Source organism: Scatophagus argus, chromosome 11 (assembly GCF_020382885.2).
Source record: "Scatophagus argus isolate fScaArg1 chromosome 11, fScaArg1.pri, whole genome shotgun sequence".
Classification (NCBI taxonomy): Eukaryota; Metazoa; Chordata; class Actinopteri; family Scatophagidae; genus Scatophagus; species Scatophagus argus.
Genome location: NC_058503.1, coordinates 19,273,726 through 19,299,401, shown reverse-complemented (window position 1 = coordinate 19,299,401; position 25,676 = coordinate 19,273,726). Strand labels below are relative to the sequence as shown.

The 25,676-nt window shown below is 41.3% G+C and overlaps 1 protein-coding gene across 2 annotated transcripts in view; it reads left to right on the top strand.

The window, feature by feature from the left end:
- hdac4 (histone deacetylase 4) overlaps positions 1–25,676 on the top strand; it is a 101,145-nt gene that overhangs the window by 12,417 nt on the left and 63,052 nt on the right. The window contains exon 3 of one of the 2 annotated variants that reach the window (XM_046404645.1): positions 25,595–25,657. The exons of the other annotated variant lie outside the window; for it this stretch is intronic. Coding sequence (XP_046260601.1) covers positions 25,595–25,657 — 63 coding nt within the window. The remainder of the gene's footprint in view (positions 1–25,594; positions 25,658–25,676) is intronic. 2 annotated transcript variants of the gene reach the window in all.

Genomic DNA, 25,676 nt, shown 5'->3' with positions numbered 1-25,676 from the left:
ACACACACACACACACACACACCCACACAGAGACAAACTCCCTCATCCCAACAAGACCCTCCCTGCTGCTTTCCAGCGGCAGTAATCGGTGGCAGGTCCTGGCTGAGGGGGGGGGGGGGGGATCTTGCGTCAATAAATCGTCACGCCGAACGACTCCCCTGCCTGGAACACAAACAGAGAGAGGGGCCGTCTGCCTCTGGAGGCCTTGTGTAGCTTGTTAAAACCCTCCGAGGCCTGTACAGTCTGACCAAAGAGAAAGCTCCTGCTGGGTTTAGTACAAGTTGTATTGTTTACCAGCTGTACTTGGTATTTTACTACTTGGAGTGATCGCAACCTCTCCATCCTGTCCTTTCCATGATGATATAGTTGTTGCTGGCTGATAGTTGTGCTTTAAACTGGCAGCCAGTAGAGAATCTGCTATTTTTTTGTTTTTGTTTTTTTTTTTTCTTTTTAGTAGCGAGAATACACAAGCTGTCCCAGTAGATTTGTTCATAGATAGCTGAATGTCCCTTTGGATTTAGTTGTTGCCCAAATCTGCGATTACATTCCATCCTGTGAATACATTTTGTTAACTTACATTTGCATGCATGCTTTTATCCATCTTGCCACCCTAAGATTAATTCACACCCTCCACCATCATGTGTGCAGTAAAACTAACAGAGTCCAGTAAGAGTGTGGACGAAAAGACATGCGTTATCTTAACTTGCAGGTTTTTAGATTGGCAGATCTGTGTGTGTGTGGAGTTGGAGTTGTCTGTCTCTGCGTTAGTTGTTGCAGTAGTGCAGTGTTGAGGCACAGGGTGGGGGCCGCAGTGAGAATGAGTTGGTTTTTAAAATAAACAGAAGAATCACACCTCCTCACTTTTCTGAGTCTTATTCAGAGTGCCAATCCACGGCAGATGGTTGTGAATTATTCATGTCAAGTTTTTGGGACGAGCACGGCCATGTGTAGATTTTATCCCAGAGATTATTCAGTATCGGAGAGGAGGGGCACAGTGATTGAAAGGGCTGACAGCACAATAAGTGCTTTTCAAATGATGGTGGAGTGTAAACAGCTGATGCCAGATAAGACTGTTGTTGTTTTTATCTTCATTGTGATTGATGGACTGCTGTGACATCATTATGTTGGATTAAATTTCCTTCTTTTACAGCTGTGACACTTGTTTTTTTTTTGTTGTTTTGTATCCATATCTAGTTTTAACATTTACCTACACTACATAGACAATAGTATCCAGACACATCTATTTATGGGGCTGCTTTTCAGGGGTTTGGGCTCGGCCCCTTACTGCCACTGAAGGAGAATCTTAATGCTTCAGCACACCAAGACATTTTGGACAATGCTATGCTTCCAACTTTGTGGCAACAGTTTGGGGAAGGCCCTTTTCTATTCCAGCATGACTACTGCATGAATGGATAAAAATTCCCATAGAAACACTCCAAAATCTTGTGGAAAGCCTTCCCGGAAGAAGCTGTTGTAGCTACAAAGGGGGACCAACTCTATATTAATATTTGTGTATTTAGAATGTAATGTCATTAAAGTCTCTGTTGGTGTAGTGTCGTGTCCCAATACTTTTGTCTATATAGTGTATAAGTGCTTTTAGGAGGTTCATGCTGCAGAGCTGAACTACAGATGCAGGGATGTGATTTTTAAGCTTTTCTGGTGACACTTTTCCCCATCAAATATGAAATAAATGCTTCAGACCTTTAGGGTCAGGTTTTGCCTTTAAAGCAGTTCTTAAACATGTTAGTGTAACCCAAGCTTAAGTCAAGTAAAAATGTGTATCCAGTAACCAAATTTAAGCTGAAGCCTTAGATTTAGAGGTAATTAAAGTCAGCTGCTGCCTCTAAAATAAAAGTAATTTTTTTTAATTCTCTCGCTTGCCTTTACTTTTCTTCTGTCACTCTTATTTCCTATCTGTCTTTTTTCCTCTCTCTGTCTCTCAGTTTTAATCAGTAACTGTAATAAGGACTCGCAGTGGGAGCTATCAAAAGCCTGCAGTGGTGGATTAGAGGAGAGTGGCTAGTGTCTGGGCTGGGCCACTGGAAAGTGAAGCATAATCTTCAAAAAGGGAGCTTAACCCCTGCTGGCCCACGTGGATGATTCCTCATTTACAGGGGCCATCGTCGCAGGGAAAAGGCCCGAGGTGTGAACTGATATGTTCTAGTCTTAACGTTTGGAAAGTTGTATAAAGATGACAAAAGTCAATCAAAGCAAGAGGCAAAATTAAGTAGGCCTTGTTCATGAAGTTACTTAAGAAATGTTCAGCGAGAGTGAAGCTCTTCGCTTAATCTGCGCTTCTGCACTCCTGCAGTCACCACTGCTATCTGGTGATTGTCCAGAGAGCCAGAGGGACACAATAGCAGGCCCTCCTATCTTCATTTGATGCATTCAAGTGCTGCAGAAATGTTATTGTCCTCATTTATACATGGCTCTGCAAAAATTTCCCTCAATGGAAAGACGGATGGGAATGACAGTTGAACCAGACTAAACAGAAGGCTTTTTAAGAGAACAATGGAAGCTGCTGTGGAGAAATAAGATTACTGCCTCGTTATTATCTTCCTCTCCACAGTTTTCCATTTAAGTAATCTCATTGCCAGATGAAACAAGTGTGTAATTTAGCCTTGGGAAGAATTTATTAAGCATTCAAATCTTTGCTTCTGCCGGAAGAGAAGCTCAGAACTGAATTATGGTTTTGTGCTCAAACTGCTGGGTTCTGTGCTTTCAAATAAACAAAGATCCACCAATCTTCTTTTTGTTCTTTCACTATGAGTTATTTAATGGTTTCATGGTTAATTTGGGAGCGTAATTAGGGAATGTGGCATTGCACTTTTACATTTTTTGGAATCAGGACTGATAACATTTAGCTCTACCTTTTTTCCTCTGGCTGACTCTGGCTGGCTTTCAGCAGACATATCAAGGCATGTTATGAAGCTTTAACACACTAACTCTGTGGGTTTAATAGCCGTGATTTGACTTTGAGTGGCCCGAGAGAAGGATTCAGGTTCTGATATTTATGTTTGATATACCCACTGAGTGCTACCACACAGCACTCAGAATAGCCCAGATGTCCAGTCTGTAATAAATATGGAGATTAAGAACATGCAAGACCTTGAAGATTAACCCATAAGGATCCACATCTGCCACTAAGCTTAGAGTCTGAGTGAAATGCAAGAGGTCATGTTCGCTCTCTCATTGTCTTTGAGTCCTCTTTGCTGCAAACTGCCCTGCTATAGTGCGACTCAGCATCCCTACTTTGCTGTATTTCCCATCTGGTTGGGAGGTGCAGTCCTCTGTACGGGTTCAACGGGGGACAGCAGAGAAGAGGGAGGCGGATCAGGTGGGTCTCTGAGGATGTAATCCTCCTGCTTCTATGAGCAAAACAAAATCAAAAGTTCCCAGCAGTTACACAATCCCTGTTAGTAAGGGCTCAGTTCACCCCGGGTCTCCCAGGGCAGAATGAACTTTTCCAGGCACTAATCTCAGGATAAGCCCTGAAACAGAGGCCGTCAAACTCCGCTGTGTGCTGTGGTGTACTAAAAATGCTTGAAATGCCCCATAGAGCTTCTGTGTTCGCCACGGTTGGCATTCAGTTCAGATTTGTACTTGTGGCACAAATGTGCTGATTTGAATATTGAGCTGTTCAGGAAAGCAGTTTAAAAGCAGAAATAAATGCTGTGTCTTTCACCTTTTAATGTTTTAATGTTGTTGTCTTCAAGACTGTCTCGTGGGTTGATGATCAATTACAATCTCTCACCCCACCCTCCTCCACACCAAGAGATGCCAGAGTACACAACCTAACAAAACATTAAAAAATGTCTATCTTCTCAGCTCGCTTGCTTTTATGCATGTTGGCTACTGCTGGGATGTCATGAACAAGCCTTTCTATTAAGGATGGTAATGTCAATAAATGTATCAAACTCATGCAAAGTGAGAGAGAGAGAAAATGAGAGAAAGTTATCGCGATCTTATGTAATGTATTTCTGTTGACTGAATGTAAAGTCTGTGTAAATACAAACGCAGGCTCGAGTCTTTGACAACAAGAGATTAACTGGTGAGAGCAGCGAATCAATCAGCTGCTGTCTGAATCATAGCCGGTGTGTGCCGAATGATTCGCCCCTTTATTAATGTTTGCCCAAGGAAAGATGTCTGAGCTGTGCAGCAGCAGCTGATTCAAACTACTCTTTCTTCATCACTACTGTCAGCAGCATCTGTAATCTCACTGAAATCTATGGCACATAATATAAAATGACACAGACTATATATATTTTCTTAAAGGAACAGTGCACCCAAAAATCTGTCTGCTCAACAACGTGCTAGTTGGAAGTCAAGTAAAGTATTTTTCTTTTTTTTTGGGGGGGGGGGGGTATTGGCAGACTAATTGGCCATTGCCTTTCCTGTTTCAAACTGACTGTTACCAGCTGTTTATTTATATGCTATCAAAGGATCGTATACCTGGACATAAAAAGATTGTCTGATGCCGATTTGGATCCAACAGGTCATCTCAGAATAGCCACTGAATTCAATTCCTGACTCAAATTGTACACCAAAGGGCAAAGAAACAGTTCCTTGGTGTTTGTGTCATATAGATGCTGTAGTGGCTTTGCATTACTGCAGGGTTAAGTTCTGTTTTTTCAGCATTTGTAGTTGTGTCCTTCCCTGTTTGAACACTGTTACTTGGGTGCAGTGCTCTTAGTTAGGCAGTGCGCATCCTAATCCTCCAACACTTTCACAGAGTTTTGGTGACATCAGGATGGCGGTTTGCAACATCAAGTGACGAGATAGACTCATTACGGCTGATCTCACTGACACCTCCTCTCCTCTGCCTCTGAAGGCAGGAGGCAGCAGTAGGGTGCTATGGATTGGCCCTGCCATGCTGATGACTCTGCTTAGGAGTGGCTTTCTGCGTGCTTGGCCCATGATTTAACATGCTCTCCACCTGACTATGGCTGCCCTAGCTAGTTTTTGCTTTCACTAAGCAGTGCTGCAAGCCAATCCAACATGGAACAGTTCCTCAAACGTCCACTTTCCAGTCTGTGACAATATCACCAGATCTCCAAAAGCTGTTGAAATTCACTCTGTAGCAGGAGATTCGTCCTGCATGTGGTGGATGAGCAGTTTGCCTGAGTTGGGTGAAGTGGATTTTAAACCAGGAGTTTTCTGCGTTTTAAACTGTGACTCAGCTGGGGAAATCAGGCTTGTTAAAGTGATCGTATTATGTTCCTCACTCAGAGGCTTCGACTCAGCGAGGCTTTTGAACTCCTGCTGCACTGGAGCTGCTCAGCCGCCAGCAGCAGACTCCTGTGGTTGTGCTTGGCAGCTTGCATGTGTGAATGCATGTTTTTTTCTGTTTTTTTTTTTTTGAAAAAGCAACCCTTTTTGGTAAACACCCCTTAAATGAATGATGGTCAAATTTGGTCTTGTAAACGTTTTACATCATAGCATTAAGTACACAGAAATGATCCTCCGAGTTGTAAACCTTAACAGGAGAAAGGTTTTAGGTTTATTTCCAGGTTTATTGCATCTTTTCTTTTCTACAAGAAATCAAATCATTTAGTTTCTTTTTAGTTCTGGTTGGTCATTACTCTTCTGCTGTTTACTTAACAGATTTTTGTGATTTAATAAAAAATGTTAAAAATGTAGCATTAGCACACTCTTAGCGTTGACTTAACAGCATACAGATCCACAATATTTTGGCTAAACATGCTTGCTATTTTGAATATGGAATGACAGATAACAGCATGGCTGCAAAATGTCAAGTTTATGTTTCGGGTATATTTAGCCTCATAGAGTGAACTACAAAGACCTCTGAACTTTTAAATGTTCAAATGGATACACAGCCCTCAAACACACCAGGAGATGGTTTTTAGCTCATTTATAGCATTCAGTATTTTCCTGAGACCGTGTTCAAGGAAAAGGGAAGGGTTAGAGGAAACAGGAACATAAAAACTCCAGTGGAGTTTCATCTTGGGTCAGTAAATTGCAGAGAAGGAGATAAAACCACTCTGCTCTCTTTGGCCTCAGTGGTTCATTAAAATGAAATGAATTAAGAGACCTAGTCTTATTATTGTTGATTGACATAAAAATTTTGTCAGCTGTAGCTAATTTAGTTTTCATTCCATGAAGTTGCCCAAAGGACAGAATGAAACTCGTGGATACTTCAGGATGCTGTTTTCATCTTTTAGACTTTATGAAAGAAATAATGCTCGCTAGCATTTTGGTGTGGACCCTTGTGGACTGCGTCGGGGTGGTGAATCTTTCTTAGGGAAACCATGCAGCTGATTCTGCGTCCTCATGTTTAACTAGAGAAGGTAACATTTGCCAGTGTGTAGCATACAGCTGGTGGATAATGAGCAGTGTTTCTGTTTGGTCCCCCCGCTAAACTTTTTAAACATTACATCACTGAGATTTTAGTGTTGTTAACATCTGAATCAACACCTCCAGGACTTGGGGCTGTGAAGCAGCTTATGTAACCTGTATGTTCGGTACTTTTGCAGTTTTATCAGCTATGTGTTACTGGCTCCAACATTGTCAGATATGACCGACTGATAAATCATCACAGAATGGCTTTATTTTCATCAACACATTTATCATAAACTCGTAAGAATATAAAACACCCTCATTGTCTAAAAAAGTGTTACTGTACCACCACTCCCAGCAGTTTATACAAAGGTTTTCCAGTGGTGCACTCAGGAACCCCACTGCAGAAATCTGTGCAAGATCACAGAGTTCAACAGCACTCGTCATCAGTCAAAGCGCATGAAACCAGGGTTTGTTGTCCTCCCACATTTGTAATTTACCAGACTTCTCTTTCTCCATTTGCATAACATAGCAAGCTCATTACTCCAGCTTTCAGGAGCAGTAGCCTATTAGATGAATGAAGCACCAAGGGTACGCTGTAGATTTGCTGTTGGCTTGACAAATGAGCTGGTGTGAACATGCTAGTTGAATAAAAGTTTTTCTCACTGTGACCTCTGGTTCTGTATGCTCGTCACCAAAATTAATGGTCAAAAAGGTTTGCGTCTTGATGGCTTTGTTCTTTCTTCAGCCTTGTATCCTAGAAATTACGACCGAAGATGACAGACCGAATTATGTTTTCTGTTAACACAAGGAAACAGTGTTGTTAATTAACATACCTGGCAAGCTGCAAAAATGTTTATACTGAATATATCAACAAAATGTTATGTAACAATGTATTTCATTCATCTTCTGCCAAAATAGGTAATCTTGCAATACCTTCTAGTGACTGCAGCGTTATTAAGTGTCTTTACGGATATGTTTGCACACTGGCAGTGCTTGGTGAAAGTTGTTTAGAGATCATGATCTGTTTTAATGCAGAAGAAGTCAGCAGTGACTTAAGACTTTTTATCAATATTTTACTGAATTCACAGTCATTCCCTCACCTTAACCAAAGTGTGTCTGTTGCCTAAACCACAGACTGCAGTCTGGATGCAGATCCTGGATTCTGGTGTCAAGTTTCTGCACTTTATCTGCAGACCATCCAAACCAGCCACCTTCCTACGACATTCACACAAAGAAAGCTGGACGTAGTTGTCGTGACAGGCCTGTCTCTGTGGGCGTGTTACTTTGGCTTATTGTTAGCCAGTAGCTGAGAGGTCTTATGGACCGTGTGAAACTGGACATTGCTGAAATAAAACAAATAAAGTTTCGTTAAGGCAAAGTTTGGAGAGGGGTAAATTTAGAATTTAGTGACTGTAGTGAAAGTGAAAGTATTAAAACAAGCCTCAATGTTTTCACTCCTGCTGCAGCTCGCTGAAAACTCAGTGATGGCTTTCTCACACTGAACTCTCTTCTGTTCTCCTCACTATGTGTTATTGTCACACTGACTCTGATTTTGTCTTTTGTGTCAGCGTCTATCGGGCTCACTGTCATTATCACACGGTTGCACTGGGAGCTCACACTCTAATGAGCATCCGTGCAATGGCAAGCCACACTGCAGCCGTTTCATGGAAATGAAATGGAAGATGCTGACACATCATGTAATACACGCAAACATCGGTCCTTTCCGTGGGAATGTTTATTTGACCTGACAAAGATGCACTCTCAAAGGGGCGTGTGGACTGAACAGTTAGATATTTCGTGGCAGGCACACTGGGTGCAGAAAGCCACACTTAGATGCTGGAGGTTCCCAGGGCCTTTAAATGGTGCTTATCTAATCACGAGGGAAAGTAAAATTTCATTTTGAGATAAATGTGCTATATTTCTCACATCTCGTGCAGTGAGTCTTTTTGGTTGTGCTTCAGTGATTTTGCCCCAAAACTTGTATTGATTTTCAAACACTGGTGATACTGCAGCTGTTGCCTGCTGAAATTTGCCAGTCAGCATAACTACTGGCATAATAATTTCAAAAAGGACAAGACATTTGTCAAATAGTGTACTTAAATTACCCCAAATCTTTACAACAATACTCAACCCCAGAGAAGTCTGTCAAGGTAACGGTGCGTTTCATTTGCTCACCTATCACATGCAGAGAGTCAGACAGTGAGAAAGGAAGTCTGTGTGTGCTTCTAAATGTCTAAACCATCACCTGTGAACATTTCTGCCTGATTCACGTCACATAGATTTTCTTCGGCAGTAGTGATTGATCAGCTACAAGGACAACTCTCATCAGTTTTTGTTTTTGGGACACTTCTAGTGACTACAAGCTCTGTGTTTGTGTTGGCTTGACAAATGAGCTTGCAAAGTTTGCAAACAGTATTGCTATATTAAATATCCCCTTAGCTGTATTTTTGCTTCCTCATTCCAAATGCATTGTAGATGATAAAGTGAAACAAAAAAAATACTGTAATTTAACCAACTTAGTAGCATCATTTTGCTACATTTTAAAGTTTTAATCATAGCAATATTGCATGACAAATGGCTCATACCAATTTTATGCATTTAGTTGTCATGTGACTTTTTGATCTATTTATAGACACTATTAATAGACACAATTTGCGCCTTCCCACCCCCTCCCCACCCCCAAGTCTTTTCCTTTCTCACAAAGTTATTCACACATTCATTTGGAGAACAGAGGACATTTTGTTGCAAGCAGAGATCTAATGGGGCCCCTATCCCCTTTTGTCTACACCAGACACACAGTAGCCTCATGCCAAAACGCAAGTAAACAAATCATGTCGGAGTACAAACACAGCAGTGAAATGTGCTGTTGTGTTCATGATGATGCTTTTCTATCACAGAAACCATTTAATCGCATCATACTTACATTATAGCTGATTCTAATTTCGTGTCTCACAATAATGTCATCAATATTCCAGGAGGATTTTGACCACACACTCTCTCTGCATAGCAATAAAAAATGTTGGAAATTTATTTATTCATTCATTCACTTTTTACAAAGAAGGACTATCCCTTTAAGCTTCACATGAACAGCCACTGCCATCCTCAGTCTGCCCAGTGATGTTATGACCTCGGTATTACGTCCATAGAGGTTCAAGGCAGTCTGTTGCATTAGTCAATGAAGTAAAGACCTGTATTAAGGTTGACAGTGATCTAAAAGCAGTTCTACTATAGATTACAGTGCCTGACAAATGTAATCACCCAGACCTTAGTGGCTTATGTAATGTCACTTAATGTGCCATTAATCCACAGTGTTCATTCTGCGGATTTACTGCCAGCAGAGTCGGGGCAAGTAAACAGATCAGAGTTTCTGTTATCTGGTAATTACCGTTTTTTGACTGTAAAAATCTGTTAAATCTAATGTCTGGGGAAATAATTCCCCTGTGTTCGCACCAAACAGGAGGCAGATTTTTTGCGTGGCCCGATTAAATACAATGCAAATTCAAAACAATGCAAAGCAAATTGGTCCAGTTTGACATTACCTGTGGGGCTTTTTGTTGTGTGGGGAGATGAGCAGCAGAGATGCTGCTCAACTGCTGAGACCTGGAAAGCTCTGGAGGTTACGGGGAGCAAGGAATAAGGCTGGAGCTTTTGGAGGAATAAATAACCAAATAGCTGATAATTCTGCTCTGATCCAGAGCAGTGGCAGGAGAGCTCACAGTTTGCTTTTTTTTTTTTCTTTACTTTACCGGATTTAATAAGTGGATTTATCTTCAGCCTCATTTCTCAACCTGTCTGCAGCAGCAAACCGCAGTGTAACGTACAGTAATTAGTCTCTCTTCGCCCTTGTTGACTGCTGACTGGAGGGCAGTCACTTTCACTTATTCAGTGAAAGATCTCAGCATCTGCTCGTTAGGTAGATGCAAAATATGCACATTTACGTGTTTTTGACTTCATGACTTGACTTCGTGCTCCTTTGACTTTTCAGAAAAAAACTGACCCATACTTTCATATGCTTTTTTACTTGGTGAAGTCCATCATCATGTCAAAATATCACATTGGCCAGTACCTTGGTTTGTAGTGCTAAACTAAAATGGGGACCATGGTGGACATAATAACTGCTAAATTTTAGTATCAAAATGACATGTTGAACACAACATACATTTAGCTAAATACTGCCTAACCGGTTAAGTGAATGCCTTAACCAGAGAGAAAAACACACACACACACACACTTGCTTACCAAAACATGAAAAGCATTAATTTGGACCACATGTAAATGCATTGGTCAGAACGATTTGAAGGACAGTTTAGATGGGCGCACTTCATTGAAGGAGCTGATGGTGGCCAGGGATGGGTTTGCCACAACATGTCACTGAGGTTGCAGTGTTTTTACTTAGCTCATTGTTGGTGGTTTATCAAACCAAAATGTTAGTGCTGGGTCAGTTTGACACGACCTCTTGAGGTTCATCCTTGAAATAGTCTAGTACAAGCACATGTTGAGTCTCTTTGGCCTGTAGAAAGTATCTTGTGTACTGGAAGTTTGAACCGACAGTCTTTTAGCTCCTTAGATGGCATGTGGAACCAATCTGCTAATATTCTGGGCAGAGAGAGAGGCAAGCCTGCATCTCCACTGGCAAAGGTCAGGCCGAACATAGGCCCTCGTTATTGAAGGCCCTTTTGTCAACAAAACCACAATAAACAAGCGAGCCATTCTCAGCTCTGCTCCAGTGTGCTTATTCTGCATGAAAACAAGCGTGACTATTTTAATTGTAATTAGAGGCAGAAAATTGGTGTAGGGACTGAGCCAATCAGAGGGGATGAATGGATGTGTGTGTGTGTGTGTGGCTCAGTGTGCCTCTGTTAACGTATGATGATATACTCCTTGTGTGGTTGTCCAGGGCGAGCAGAGCACAGGCCCTTTCATTTCTCCCTTTTTATGTGAACAGAGAAGCTGTCATGACTGACACTTCATGAAATGGTACTATAAAATCTGTCAGTCAAAGGCCATAAGTGTAGCGTGTTTAGTCATACTGTTATTACGTTAGTTAGTGTGAGAGTGTTCCAGAAGGGTTTATTCTACCTTTATTCATTCGCTGCTTCATTAGTATGACTCACAGCCTGACATTTCATTGCATGTGTCTCATCTTACTGTCTTCTCACCACTTAAAATCTGCAGCAAGCTCGGTGGCTCAGTGAGGCTTTCAGGAGCGTTCCCACCAATGTTTAATAAGGCCAGTGTGTGAACACTTTATGAAATACTGGACACAACCAGAAGTTGCCCTATTAAATGCACTGTATAATTGGTAGAACTGACACATCAATAGAGACAGGCCGCAGCTGGTCAGTCTTGATGTATTAGGCGATTCTGTTTTGTACTTTATTTGAATGGAATTTGATTTTTACATCTCATAAAGCCCACTGTATATCAGCCAGTGTCATTAACACTGTTCACACTGTCATGTATAGGTTAATAACAACACACAAGAAGCTCTGTGGTGCTATACTTTGGTGCAGCGGAGCTTTGAAATGTCGACATGCTAACATGTTTGCAGTAACAATGTAACAACATACTGATTGTCAGATGTGATGTTCTACAATGTTCATCATTTTAGTTTAGCATCTTAGCATGCTAATATTTGCTAACGAGCACTGAAGTACATACAGCAGAGGATGACAAGAAATTATTACAGTTGATCCTGAAGAAGACATGAATGCTTCAAAACCACAAATGTGAACCTCGTAGTGGCAAATGAGGAAAATTGATTGGATAACTGAAGTCAATAGGATTCAACCAATGGGGTATGTCAGTATTTGAACCCAAACAATCCACCCAGAAATTAACAAGACAGTCTATTTCACTGTGGAACAAAGTGGTGGACCAACTGGCCGACATCCCTATAGAGCCATGCTACCGGCATGCTAAAAACACACAATGCTTTGATGCTTTAACAATCGCAATTGTATGCCAAGAAAATGTGGGCGTAGCAATAGCGACAGACAGCGTTTTAAGTGTGATACAAGCTGTTTTTGAGCTATAGCACATTTTTTGAAACACTAGCCATACTGTGGATGTGTTTCAGTTTAACATAGCACCTTTTTTGGCCCCCAAACATAGAGTTTCTGTCGCAAAATAGCTTCGGCGTAAATCTGTGTGGTCTGTGATTGTTCTGTGGTTCAGGAGGCAACAAAGTTGAAATATTTTCTGTTATCAAAATGAAAACACACCCATAATACAGTCACATAGATGTTTAACTCAATGAGCTGTTTTCCACTGCTATGAATTATGCTAATCAAAACAATTTGTGCGATGAAATAATGTCATATCATTAGTTATTAAATGATAATACTGAATCATCAGACAGCTTAGGATGCTGGGATACATACATATTGCGCAATGTTGTTACCAGTTAATATAAGTTTTAGATCATGCTGTCCCACTAAACAATGAATATGCCGTTAAGCCACTGAAAGCTTACAGTTTGTGTTTGCAAGGGATGATATATTCTACTCCTTAACACACACAAAGCCTGATCTTACTCAACCCCACCCCTCCCCCACATCCCCACATTTGCTTCAGTCAAACGATTTATGTCTAATTACCGGTTATAAGCACTGCACTTCCTCTGACAGGCTCCATATTAGAAACCAAATCTTATAATTAACCCATCCTCTCACATGAAAGTAATGGCAGTGCTCTGCCTTGTCAGAGACCCATGTTGATTGTTCTGTCATCTCAGCCCAGCCTTCCCCACCACTGCTTTTCCAAATATCACAGCAGTTCAAGGAAAGATGAGCCGGCTAATGGACTGCTTACTGGTGGATACGAGTGAAGAGATTGACCTTGACCGATTTTCTAGTTAAGTTGACTGAGTGGAGAAAGCATCCACCAAACTAGACAGTAAGGGATTGAGTGTGAGTTAAATGTCCTTTCATACACAACTAAAACCCTTAGCGCAAATCATTTAAGTCTGTTTTGTAAGTCTAAATTAATTGCCCATTCAAATGTTTAAATGTTTTAATATAAATTCTTAAACAAACAACATGTTCTGGACTTTTTTTTTTGCTCCACCCAGTTTTGTTTTAGTGTACAAAAGCGATGGACAGCACAGTCTGTTAGAGTATTACTGTGTTTTTCATGAGGTGATCTCGACTTTTAAACAACACTTGTGTGAAACTTGGCTGTCCTTCAGAGTGCTACCACCACTGACTGAGCTTCAGGGAGCTTTGGGAGTGGATTAGTGTTGCTGAAGGAGCTTGTTGACATCAGATGGCATGGGAACTATGAATCCACACACAAGGCTCAACCAAGGAGCCCGAGCAAACCTGCAATGGGCACGTAGAGAGGGGGAAAAATAAATAAACTAAGCCCAAAGCAAGTATCCCCACAGTTGGCACGTTCCCATAGGCATTTGGTAGAGAAAAATGATGGATACAAGAATATTCTGGCTATCAGAAAGGACTTACTAGTGTTTTCTCTCAGTACTGGGTAATGGTCAAAACATATCCAACGCACGTACCAATATTGATCTGTTATAAGATATTAAATCATGTTTCAGTCAGGTTAATTTACCATGAAACGTCTTTGTGTGTTAAATAACACAGTGCAATTATGTATTAATCTGATGACAAATATTTGAACCATTTGTGGTATGTCTGCATGATAAAAGTACTCTGTTGAAGTGGAAAATTGACAAATTATCCCATCCCAGCCTCCCTTGTTTTAGGTGCAGGAGTTATTTGTGTATCCAGGAGTGCAGTTCAAGTAATTTGATATAGGATGCTTGTACAAACAGAACACTTAGTAAAGGAAACATACTGTATAAATCCCACTATGACGGACAATAATTATAATAATCACAATGACAGCGCAATCCACTCGGCATCAGATTGCTCGGTAATCCCACAGTAAACTCTGGCTAAAACCTGAGTGAGTCAGTATTACCGCAGATAATCCCCTGGTCTGGTTTGTGTGACGTGCTGGTGATCACAGGCCTATACCACACACACACACACACACACACACACACCGGCACCAAACTGATTGCATTTCAGCTATTTTCTCAGTGTCGACAGCCACAAAGATCACAGAACAAAGCAGATGGCTGCTGTGTATAGTGTCACTAAGAAACTGTTTTAGTTTATTGCTGCAGTGCTGGCTGAATGTTAAAAGACTGTAATCAGCTAAATGCATGGCCCAGTGTTGACAGTGTTTGAAAGGACAAAGACATGAGGTCCCTACACATTGTTTCACACTGTGGAAGTAGTAGTAATTTAGGGAATTGTTGTCATGTCAGCTGCTTGGCTCTACAGATGATGTTGTCACTCTGTTAATTTGTTACTCTGTTGCTCTATAGGTTGAGTGGTTGGTCCACCACTCCAAACTGTAATAACTCAACAACTTTTGGATGGATTGAAATTTTGTGCAGACATTTGCAGTTGACAGAAGATGAATCATAATTGAAATTGGTGACACCCCAAACTTTTCTTCAGCCTCCAGGTGTGATTTATGACCAAATACATGCAAAACAGTGACAGTGACAGTCATATCAGCCCAGCTGAACTAATGTTTATTGTTAATTAGCAAGCGTTAGCATGCTAACATGTTCAACTAACATGGCCGACATGATCTAGATGTACCTGCTGAAGAATTCCAGTGCTGGAAAAAAGAGTCTTGTCATAAATCTGGGATGTTTGTGATGTAGAAAGAGTAAAATATATCTGAAATTGGTGAGGGGCGGTGGTATTCCCTTTTGCTCAAAAGGTAGAAAACGTAAAACCACCAGGATGCACTGTGTCACAGCTACCAATAAACTGGTTGGTGCCAAACCGCAAGTTGGGCTTGATTCTGGTTTGTCTGTTATGAAACAACTAACAATATGGCAGCCGTGTGGTAACAAATTATCTTGTATTACAGCTGAACAGAACACCAAAATATTTAACACGTCAGGTGGGAAATATGCAGTGCAACGACCGAGACTTGGTTCATATATGATGAGCACTGTCTTGTTTTACAGTTTGATCCGATTTTGGTAAGATGCTCCCTTTACCTTTTTTCTCTTAATTAAAAAAAAAAAAAGGGATACAGAAATGACACAAGTCCCAAGCTGAATTTGTTTCTGGCTGCTCGTCTATAGAACTTGCTTCGAAAGGTCCTGTTGGAATGATTTTATGAATGTGTTTTAAGTGGATTGCTGCCTGCCCTGGGTTTTCCTTCAAATGCTGTAAGCACTTAATATAACCATCATCAGATGACTCAGTTGCTGTTGTAAGGAGCTAAACTTGGACCTGGATATTTTCTGTTAATGAACTTATCCAATAGTGTAGATCTACAGAGAAAATGCCCCGGGATTCATTTTGTTTGATGAGTGCTTAAACTACCGTGCAGTCCAGTCCACACTTTGCCAGTTAAGATGTCGCAGAAGTTCCCTCACTGTTAAACACTTTGCTCTAAATATCTCAAACATTTTAAACCTCTCAGCTCCACTGATGTGGCATTTGCCAACATACACATAAACACAGGGCAGAATCACAGGAGAGCCAAATACTTGAACTGAGGTTACCATGCTCATCCTTGCTTGCTTTTTAAACAAGCAAAGAAACCCCACCCTCCCCCCTAAACCTCTCCTGGCACCCAGGTCTGGGAGGTTTGCCAAAAGCAGCCTAACACTAAACATTCACAGCACTGGGGAAGAGAAAGCAAACTCTGGGAAGGTACAGGATTGACGTCAGAGAGAGCCACATGTAAGAAATTCCTTCCTAATTACTGGGAATGCACTGGCTTATTGTATAAAAATGTTCTGGTTCATATTCATCTTTTTAAAAGGTGGGTTTTTGTTTTATAGTCAGGACCACCTTTCAGTGGATTCATTCTCATACCCCCCCACCACCCCCATCCCCGCAGGTCCAATTTCTTCCTCCTCCACCACCTCCTCTTCCTCTTTGACCAGGCTTATTTCTCCTCCTCTGCTTCCTTCCTTCCTCTTCCATTCCGACTCGCTAAATGGCCGTGCGGGAGATCATTTAAAATTGCCAACTGACACCTACACCCACTGGTGCAGGATTTGTTTCTCGTGGTGCTGTAGGCCTGATGTGTTTGGATTATTTCTTCTGACCAACTGGTCCTTGTGCTGCACCTGTTTTTCCTCTTTTCAGGAATGTACGAGCATCTCCTAGCTTGTGCTCATAATTTTATTTTCGCAGCAACAGTTTTAAACTGGTTTCAGCTTATTAGGGTTAGTCTTTATTACTGTGGCTCACCTTTCCCTCCAAACCATTTGTGTATCTCATATATTTTATTGCTAATATCTTTAGCTTTTGGAGAATCCTCTATCTGTAATGGTTTTAAAATGAAATGGCACATTAGAGGGGTATAAGGCAGAGTTTCTCAAATGTCTTTGGTGGATAGAAAGTGTTGCCTACTGATTCATGCTGTAGTAACAGCTAAATAAATACCATCTCATTGCCAGGCTGCCAATATATCTTTTTCCGGAATCACTTTAAAAATGCGCATCAGTTCCTTCTCCGTTGCTGAGAAATCCAGACCTGCTCGACAAAGAATGTCTTCTGCTTCACTGAAAAGTTCATTCATAATTGATGTACGCTGGAGGTTTCTTAGTTTTTCTAGTTTCCACATCATGCTTGCATACCGGAAGATGATTCACCTCCAAACTAGTTGTGATGTCACAAATCCTGCTCAAACGTGCGTGTGTTGAACTGATGAACTGAACTGTTTAATGTGAGCACAGAGGAAGTCCCCCTGAAGCGGGCAAATGCGAAAACAGCCTTTAACTCTGCACAAACTTCAGTCTGTACGATGATGCTCAAAAACATCCAAATGAAGGAATAAGAAAGTAAACGTACTTCGCAGAGCTGAAATTTCTAACTTGTTAATTTGTATTTTTTGATTATGCGCCTGTGAAAAATAGCAATAGTGATGCTCTGATGCATGATGATTAATTACTGTTATCTACTTGAAAATGCAAATGTTGGCCATATTATTTTTACTGTCGATATGACATATGATTGTGGAAAGTGAAATTTTGTGGGTTTGGCAATTAATACAACTAGAATTATTACTAATTAATTACTAGAATGTTGCGAACTGAATGATGTGAACGTGAGTTTAGCATGTTTATGAAAACCTTAAGCTCGACACCTGAAAGGGTTATGATTTATATTAGAAAGGGTACTGAGACATGGAGACTAAATATTCACCTCAGCATTTTGTTTGTTTTCTAGAATATCTGCCAGTTACTGCAAAGAGGAACATCGTTTCTAGAAGGCGGGGATGGATAGTGACAGAGCCAAAAAAAGGAAGCTAAAAGTGGAATGGGGTGTCTCCAAAGTAAATCGTTTTCAGGTCTTTAGAGATCTGCTGCCTCAGTGTAAGGGAAAAGGTCACAGGCTGAGATGAGTGTAAAGTGAGTTAATTTAGGAGAGGGGAGTGTGATGATGAGGTGTGATGGGTTTTCATGCACACAGGAAGTATTTGCGCTGAAAATGGAGACAGGAGGGGATTTGTGGAGGCTCCCATATCAACTGGAGGAATGTTTTAAGCTTATTTTTCCTCCCTCTGGATGCGTTTTATTAGAGGGGGACAGCTACTGATCGGACACATTCAGACGGAGGGGAAGACAGATGTTGGAAACAAAACACCGGAGGAAGAGGAGGAGGAGGCCATCAGTGGCTGAACCATAGTGATGCCAGCAGTCTCCTTTATTCTTTCAGGGAGGAACTCTGCTTCAGCATCGATTTGAATCAACAGCAGTTTCAGAAAAATACTGATGCTTGGCTAGTATTTGCATTGTTTTCTGCACATTTAGTGTGCCGTTATGCACTCAAACGGAACTAAACAAGGGTACTTATCAAAATAACATCTTTAGCACAATCCAATAAACTACTCATAAATAAACAAACCAACAATTTTTCCTTCCTTTTTATGTTTTTATTTATGCGGGTACGGTCTCATTGACCCTTTTACACTTAATTCCACTCGACTCTGGACTGTGGTGATGATGACAAAAGAAAGCAAAGTAAGCTTTGGTGTTAGATTTGACCTCGTATATCTGGAAAGTCATTGAGGGGAAAAACTGGACTGAGCAGACTAGAAGATTTAGCATCCAACCTTACAAGTCCTCACCCCAGTAATGCGGGATCTCCAGTGGGAGTGGCAGTGACTTCATTGACTCCAACATGCACACACACACTATTTTTGGAAAATGTGAGGTGCGGCACTCTTCACCTGACCCCACAACATAACCCTGCGCTCCTACCAACAACACCTGAGGCTGTGGGACACAGGGACGACCCTGGTCCAGAAGTCTTGCTCATGTATTCATGTTATTTCTGACTTTTCTGTTTGATGTACTTCACCTTTTTGTTTCAAATTTGATGATGCTTTTGACTCTCCTCCTCTCTCAAGGTAGGATCACAGGCAATCAGCAGTCATTTGAACAGTGTTTACCTTTTCTCGCACAGAAATATTGATCTGTACAACATAGAAGTTTCTTTATTGCAATTGCTTTATTGCCAAAGGTGGACGGCACTGTGAGTGGATTTGTGAAGTTGAACATGTCTTTTTACGGTGTTTGCTGCATGTGTACTCGTCTATAAATGAGCTTGTGTTTTTATCAGGCCTTTTGCAACTCTACATCCACCTTTTAGCTTGCTGTGTTGGTTTTACAAAAGACCTTCGCATTCACAGTCCAGTACGGTTAAAGCTGTAATTATACTTTCTGCGTCCATGAGGGTCTGCTAGGTGTAAATGTCATCATCAGAGAGGGTACGTGTAGGCTCGTAGAAAATAAACTCATGGTTCTGGAGTCCAGCCCTCCTACAACATAACTTCAAAGACGTACAGCTTTTTATCTTGTCCATTCACACCCACAGCATACAGAGAGACTAACTAACCACAGGCCTCCAAAAACATGCACACACACTGTGATCTTCGAAGCTGGTGGCTGCAACACTTACTTAACATGGTTCAACATGACTGGACACGCTGGGAATCACACCCATATTCCAGGCATCGAAACACACACACACACACACACACACACACACAAAGTGAAGACGGTTCTTGTGAAAACAGACTGAGACACAAAAGGTGTACTTCACAGCAGTGGTTTACAGCTCGCTGATGTAACTAGCTTATCATGTCCATTCTCTACTTGTCTCTCGCTTTGTTTCTGCAAGGTAACACTCAGTGACGGGAATAAGTATGAGTAATTTGGGATAGTGACTGTGTGAGTGACTTGAGAAAGTGACTGGGCAAAAAATTCAGGCTGGAAGAGAGAAGCAGTGAGGAGAGATTGTAACCGTTATCACCACGTTGGCCTCAGTGCTGCATTTGAACTGATGAGTTCTTTCCTTGAAGATAAGCCTTTCGGTCTGTTTCACTTTTGTGTGATGTGAAAAAGTTCAGATTTACTCGGGTGTCCTGTGTCTTTGACGCTAAAAGGTAAACAGTCTGTTTGCTTGTTTGTCTTCAAAGGAACTTAACAGAGCCCAACCAAATGTAATTTGTCATGCTGTAGAATCCCTTGAATGCCCGGCATGTTTATTGTCACATTTTTTGCTCTGCGATGAAAGGTCATGTAGTCGATGGCGACACAGATATGCCGTCGCTCTCTCTTCTGTGGTGGCAGAGCCCAGAGAACACGGATTCTGACTCTGCCTTGCCTGAGGTGATGTTAATTTGTATGTTATAGACTTTCATACATGTGCATTACAATATTTGTGACCTTTTGTGTAACCAGAAAATGTAATCCAACATGTGATGTCCACATGTGTAAGACCTTTTACAAACAGAGAGGCCCTTCACTCGACCCAGTGACCCCTGCACTCCTCTACAGATGTCTCTGTTCCTTTCAGTACACTTTCAGCTCTTTCAGCACACACACAAGTCCCAGTGGACCTTGTGTTACTTGCCTGCTGCCAGACCACATGGCCTCTCTTCCTGAAAAATTATAGTGTGAGCCACAGTAAGAGTAGTGCATCGAAGTTCTGTGCCATCTGATCTAAAATCTATATCACGATCAGTTGTCACGTTTAACTTGATAACAACTGTAGCAATATGTGTAGGTGTTTTGTGTCACACCACCTTTTAAAAGTTTGGATTTACCTGCCCCCGGAGTTGGATGTGGTGCTGTCAGATGTCAGAGAGGACTAGTCTGTATTTTTGAACGTTTTTTTTTTGTGCTTTTAGATTGAAGAAAGTCCTCTTTGCAAATACATGCTTTGTGGTACAAGGAGAACTGACCTCTGTGCAGTGTTTCACCCAGACTTACAACTGAAAAACCAGAAAGAGACAGAGATACGTCTGAGCAACAGTAAGATTCCAATATAAAAAAAAATCACCAGTCTTTGGTAATAAAAAGTCTCAAAAATGTGTGCTGATTTCAACAGCTCCAAAAACACAACAACAAGACATTTGGTGTCTGATTTAAATGGTTTTATCCAAATGGGTCACTATCGAAGGGAAGAAGAAACACATCACTATAAGAGGTGATTCCAAACTGTATGTACATTTCCTGTTTTGATGTTAATCCTGGTTAACTGCAGTACAAACAGTTTAAGTTCTGGACTTCTGTGCTGCTGGTTGATTGTGTAGATATCATTCTCAGTTTGAGTATTTCAGATTCCAGTCTCAGTGTCAGTGTATTACATGTCTGTGATGATGATGAGGGTGTTGATGTTTGTCTGAGTGTACCCACTCTAGATACACACCAATACATTTGTAAACAACACTTAAAGTTTGTCTCTTTGTCTTCTTCATACCTCGTAAGTGAAAGGCAGTGGTGAGAAGTTTCACAGGGGTTTAATCCTGCACACACACATGTGAACTTCTAAGCACTGGAAACATTTGCTCTGTTTTATTTATATTACAGACCAGGAGTTTGTAATACAGAGTAATGTATTTGATAAGATATAAAGAAATAAAAATATAAAAATGTCACAAGTGAGAGACAAGAAGGACATAATTCACTGTGTCCCCATATTGTGTCATGGAGGTGACAGTCTGTGTGTGAACACACAAAAATATGTGCCAAACTGTAAAAAGTCATTTGATACTGTTCATTCTCCCAACATATAGATGCTAGCAAGTTAGTCTGTGGGGGAAACGGTCCACCAAGGTTAACACATGGTGCAGAAGTTTGGCAGCAGTTGTGGCAGCTTGACTTGCTGCTATTAACAAGGCAGCAGGACATATTTTCCAGCCTGACACCTATCAGTGTTGTTGGGAGGTTCAAGGACACAGAATGGAGAATGAACTCCTCGACTGGAATCAGGTTATGATAACTTCTTGCGAAACTCCTGAGTCATAGAGCCATAAGTTGCTTATCAACATCCATCATCTTATTAAAAAAAATGATTTAAGAAGTTGGACTGGATGAGCATAGAGGCCAGTCCCAGCATTCAGTTTTCGATAGCTAGATAGTGAAGCCGCAAATTTGCCTGTGAAAAGTAGTTAATTTGTGTTTTCAACAAAATGATTGGTATCTCATTTTGGAATGAATCTCCTCATATGTCGGCCTCCCAGCAGGTTATCTTGTGCTGTAGAGTGGCGGTGACAGGTTGGCGTGGCTGGCACACTCTCAGACTGGCTCAGAGTTTGGTTGTAGCAGAAGGGCAATTTTGGTGGAGCCTCAGCAGACAGGATGGCATAGTTGGCAAAGCAGAGGATGGCAGAGCTATGATGCTGATATCGAGGGCTCAGAATACACCAGACTGAGTTCTAGTGGACTAGACAGGTTGGTGTGGCTGGCACAGTGTTGTGGTGAGTGGAAGTCAGGTGGAGGCGGCCCGCAATAAGGCACTTTAACGGGCCTACAGTGTGTTTGCTTGCATACACATGCAGTCATACTATATGACCTTCCATGCGTTTTGCATGTGTTTTTAATGAATGGTCGTGATTGATCTGCGTATCTCTTCTTACATCATGGAAGGGTTCTCCTCTCCATTGTACACCGGGTGTGCATCCACTGAAGCGGGCACTCCTGCTTCCTGCTAGCCTGCGAGCCAACTTGTCTTCTTGCCAGACGTCGGTAACTTGGCACTCTGTCTCTTCCTTTTTCCATGTGGTGATCACGTATGTCTGTCCACAAGGAAGTCTGTCGACACATCTAGGCTTTTAAAAATGGGATGTGACACATGTGAAAAGAGCAAATCACTTTCCTTCCCAGGTTTGGAGCCGTGCATGTACTTTTTCCTTGATGTGCATGTATGTTTTTTTATATATATATATATATATTTTATTGGCCATATCTGTATTCCTACATGTCACTGGGGAGATGCTTGACTGTTGCTGTGGGCCATGCATATGGCACAGGTCATGCAGGTCAGCACATTAAAGGGTCCACATGACTCCCACAGTAATGGTGTCCTATATTGTACACATCTCAGCACAGCAATAACACCCCTCAGGTCATCACTTACTTACATAATGAGGTAATGCTACATATATTATGGTACAAAGCCATCGTTTATATTTAAATAGTGTAAAAATGAAGGATAGAAGACGGGCCTAGTGTTTACCCCTCGTTGAAAGCATCTAAAAATACATTTAGTTATGGTTGGATTTCCCAGCAGGACACCCTTCTTTCCATCCATTCAGTCAGTCAGTCATTCAAGCATAGATGAAAGATGGACCACAGAATGAGGTACCACTGTGTCTCATCTCTCTTGAACTTTATCTCTTGTTACCGCTGTAACAGCAGATGATAGTTGTGTGACAGAGAGGGCAACCTTTCAATCAAACACTGAGACAATGGTGAAGTGGTTTGAACGGGATGGATGAGTACCGTGAACAGCATGGATGAGAGTGCTTCACAGTTAATACGTGTGTCTGTGCACAGTGTCTACTCTATAGTGGACAGTCTATACATGCCCCCTGTCCATTATAGCTGGCTCTGGAAGACAGTAAATCACGAGAGAGCTGAGTGGAAATAAGCACATACATTTTGCTGTCAGAGGAGGAGGTCTTTTCAACAATTAAACAATTGTAAATAATTGTAAATTGCAAATGTGACCAGAATGATCCGCAGACTTACTAGTAATGAAGTGACTTCTCAGATTAAGAGCTGATTGCCTATCCATCAGTGCCCATTCATTTAGGATTAACAGAGTGATCTTTAAGTCTATAAAATGCTGCAAAAACATGTAACAGAGTGACAAATGTTCTCAGATACCAAGATGACGTCTTCGGGTTGCTTGTTTTGGTTGCGTAACAGTCCAAAACCCAACGATATTTCATTTACAGTGCTATAAAATAGAAAAAGTCAGCAAATACTATAAAAAAAAATATATCCAGGAATAATTCAGTGTTTGGAAAGAAAAGTGACTGAAAGCGTGAGCTGTATATTTTATGTATGTATGTGAACAACAGCTTGCATTGTGAGCTCTAGTTTATGCCCACATGTTAAAAGCAAGTTTATCACAAACTTTATAGATTATAAAACATACTGGCTAAATGCCTGTAGTGCTGGCATTGATAATAACAAAACTATATTTATGAGAAAACAGTTCCTCTTCCTGTTACACGAGTCTCCCTCTCTTTCTCTCTCTGCGTATCTGTTTGTTGTGGTTTCCATGGAGGTTTTCTCTCATCGTCGTGTGTTAGGGCAGAAAGCACTTGGCCTGTCTTCCTCCCCAGGCGTTAAGAGGTCATGGGTGGACAACCTGTAAACCTGCCTGGTTTCCATGAGATACGTTTCCTGTACACAGAGAGATAAATATACGCATGTATGTTCCTCCCTTTGGCACATACACTGTCCTCACATAGACCTACACACACACACACACACACACACACACACGCTCCAGTGCAAATCTACTGTGTAAATCAGGTTTTTTTTTTTTTGTCACGTTCTTTTTGTTTTTGTCTATTACTTTCTAATTTTGTGAAGACTCTTGCAAAGGGGTTTAAGGGGGCCACAGAGCAAAATGAAAAACCGAGGGGGTCAGTTGTAAGTGTAGCAGAGGGAAGATGCAAAACTCTCACTTACACTTTCAGCTCTCCCTTTGGGTGTGTGTTTGAGTGTGTGATTGCTTGGCCTGTCTCTCGCCTACCAAACTCTGGTGTTGTCTTTCTGCCATCTGCCACTGCCACCCTACTGACACACACACACACACACACACACACACACACACACATAAAGTGCTCATATAATACTCCATCAACCGGTTCTCTTTTTTTCTTCTCTTCCTTTAGAGAAAGGTCTCCCCTCACAGTCTGCAGATAAGAAAATGTTTTCTGTTTTTATTTGGTTTCCTGGTGTAGTTTTGTCTTACTATCTACTTTTGTTCAACAAACAAAGCAAATGGAATATGAAATTCAAGTATATGCATTTTGTGTGTGTTTGTGCGTAGGCTTAGATATGAATATTTAATTCAGCCCCTCCTTCCATCATGTATTAATCATGGAGCAGTCTGCTTAGGCTGAAAATAGCGCCTAGCAACCCAGAAAAACAAAATCCGTAGTAGCTGTGGGTATGTCATGCTGCCGCTCGTTCATGTGTGACACAGCACATACTCTGCTCTCACATTTTCCTTCCTTCTAGACTAAGTTTTCTTTCCTCACGCCTGTCTCCGCTGGCTCAGGGACGATTGCGATGGATATTTCTGATGTTTGCTTGAGAGACGCTTGCAGACGTGCCCACACTTCGTTTCGAATTTAAAGCTGTCTCTGAAAAAGTTGCTCATCGGTTTTAGACACCATATTTGCCTGTCTAGCACACTTTCTCAACTGAACTCTGAGTATAGGCGAAGTTTGAAGTAAGTGACTGTAAGAAAGTCTGCTTCCTGAAAGTGGTGATAATTGCAGGATTACTGACCCTACCATCCGTACCAGCTGCCAGTCTTAATGATAAGCCGATGTAGGCTGAGTGATGACATAATTTCAGCCTAACTGTTTGCAGGTGGGAGCAGAAATCTGGTGACAAGTTTGTGCAGTGAATGCAAACACTCTCAACAAAAGAGCTTGAATTCAGGACTATAAGGCATGAGAATGGAATCAAAGCAAAAGACTGTTTGCTGTCACCTGAAAGCCAACATTTTTCAGACTATACTGAAAGATTTATTACTGTACACATCTGCTTGTCTCTACCTTCTGCTTACTTTGTCTCACATCCCACTCCTCCTGATCCTCTTGGTTCCTTTGTATCCCTGCCCAATAGTCTGTACCTTCTTTTCCTGGGGGCTAGAAGACACTGTTGGTGGTTTGAATCCATTTAGCTGCTGATTTCAGTAACATTGCAAACACCACATTTGAGACATCTTTTTCTACTCTCTGACAGGTGGCTTGACCAGCAACGAGCAGCCCCTGGAACTTGTTAAGCCAGCTGCACTCAATCATTTTGGTAGGAAATCTATGCGTGT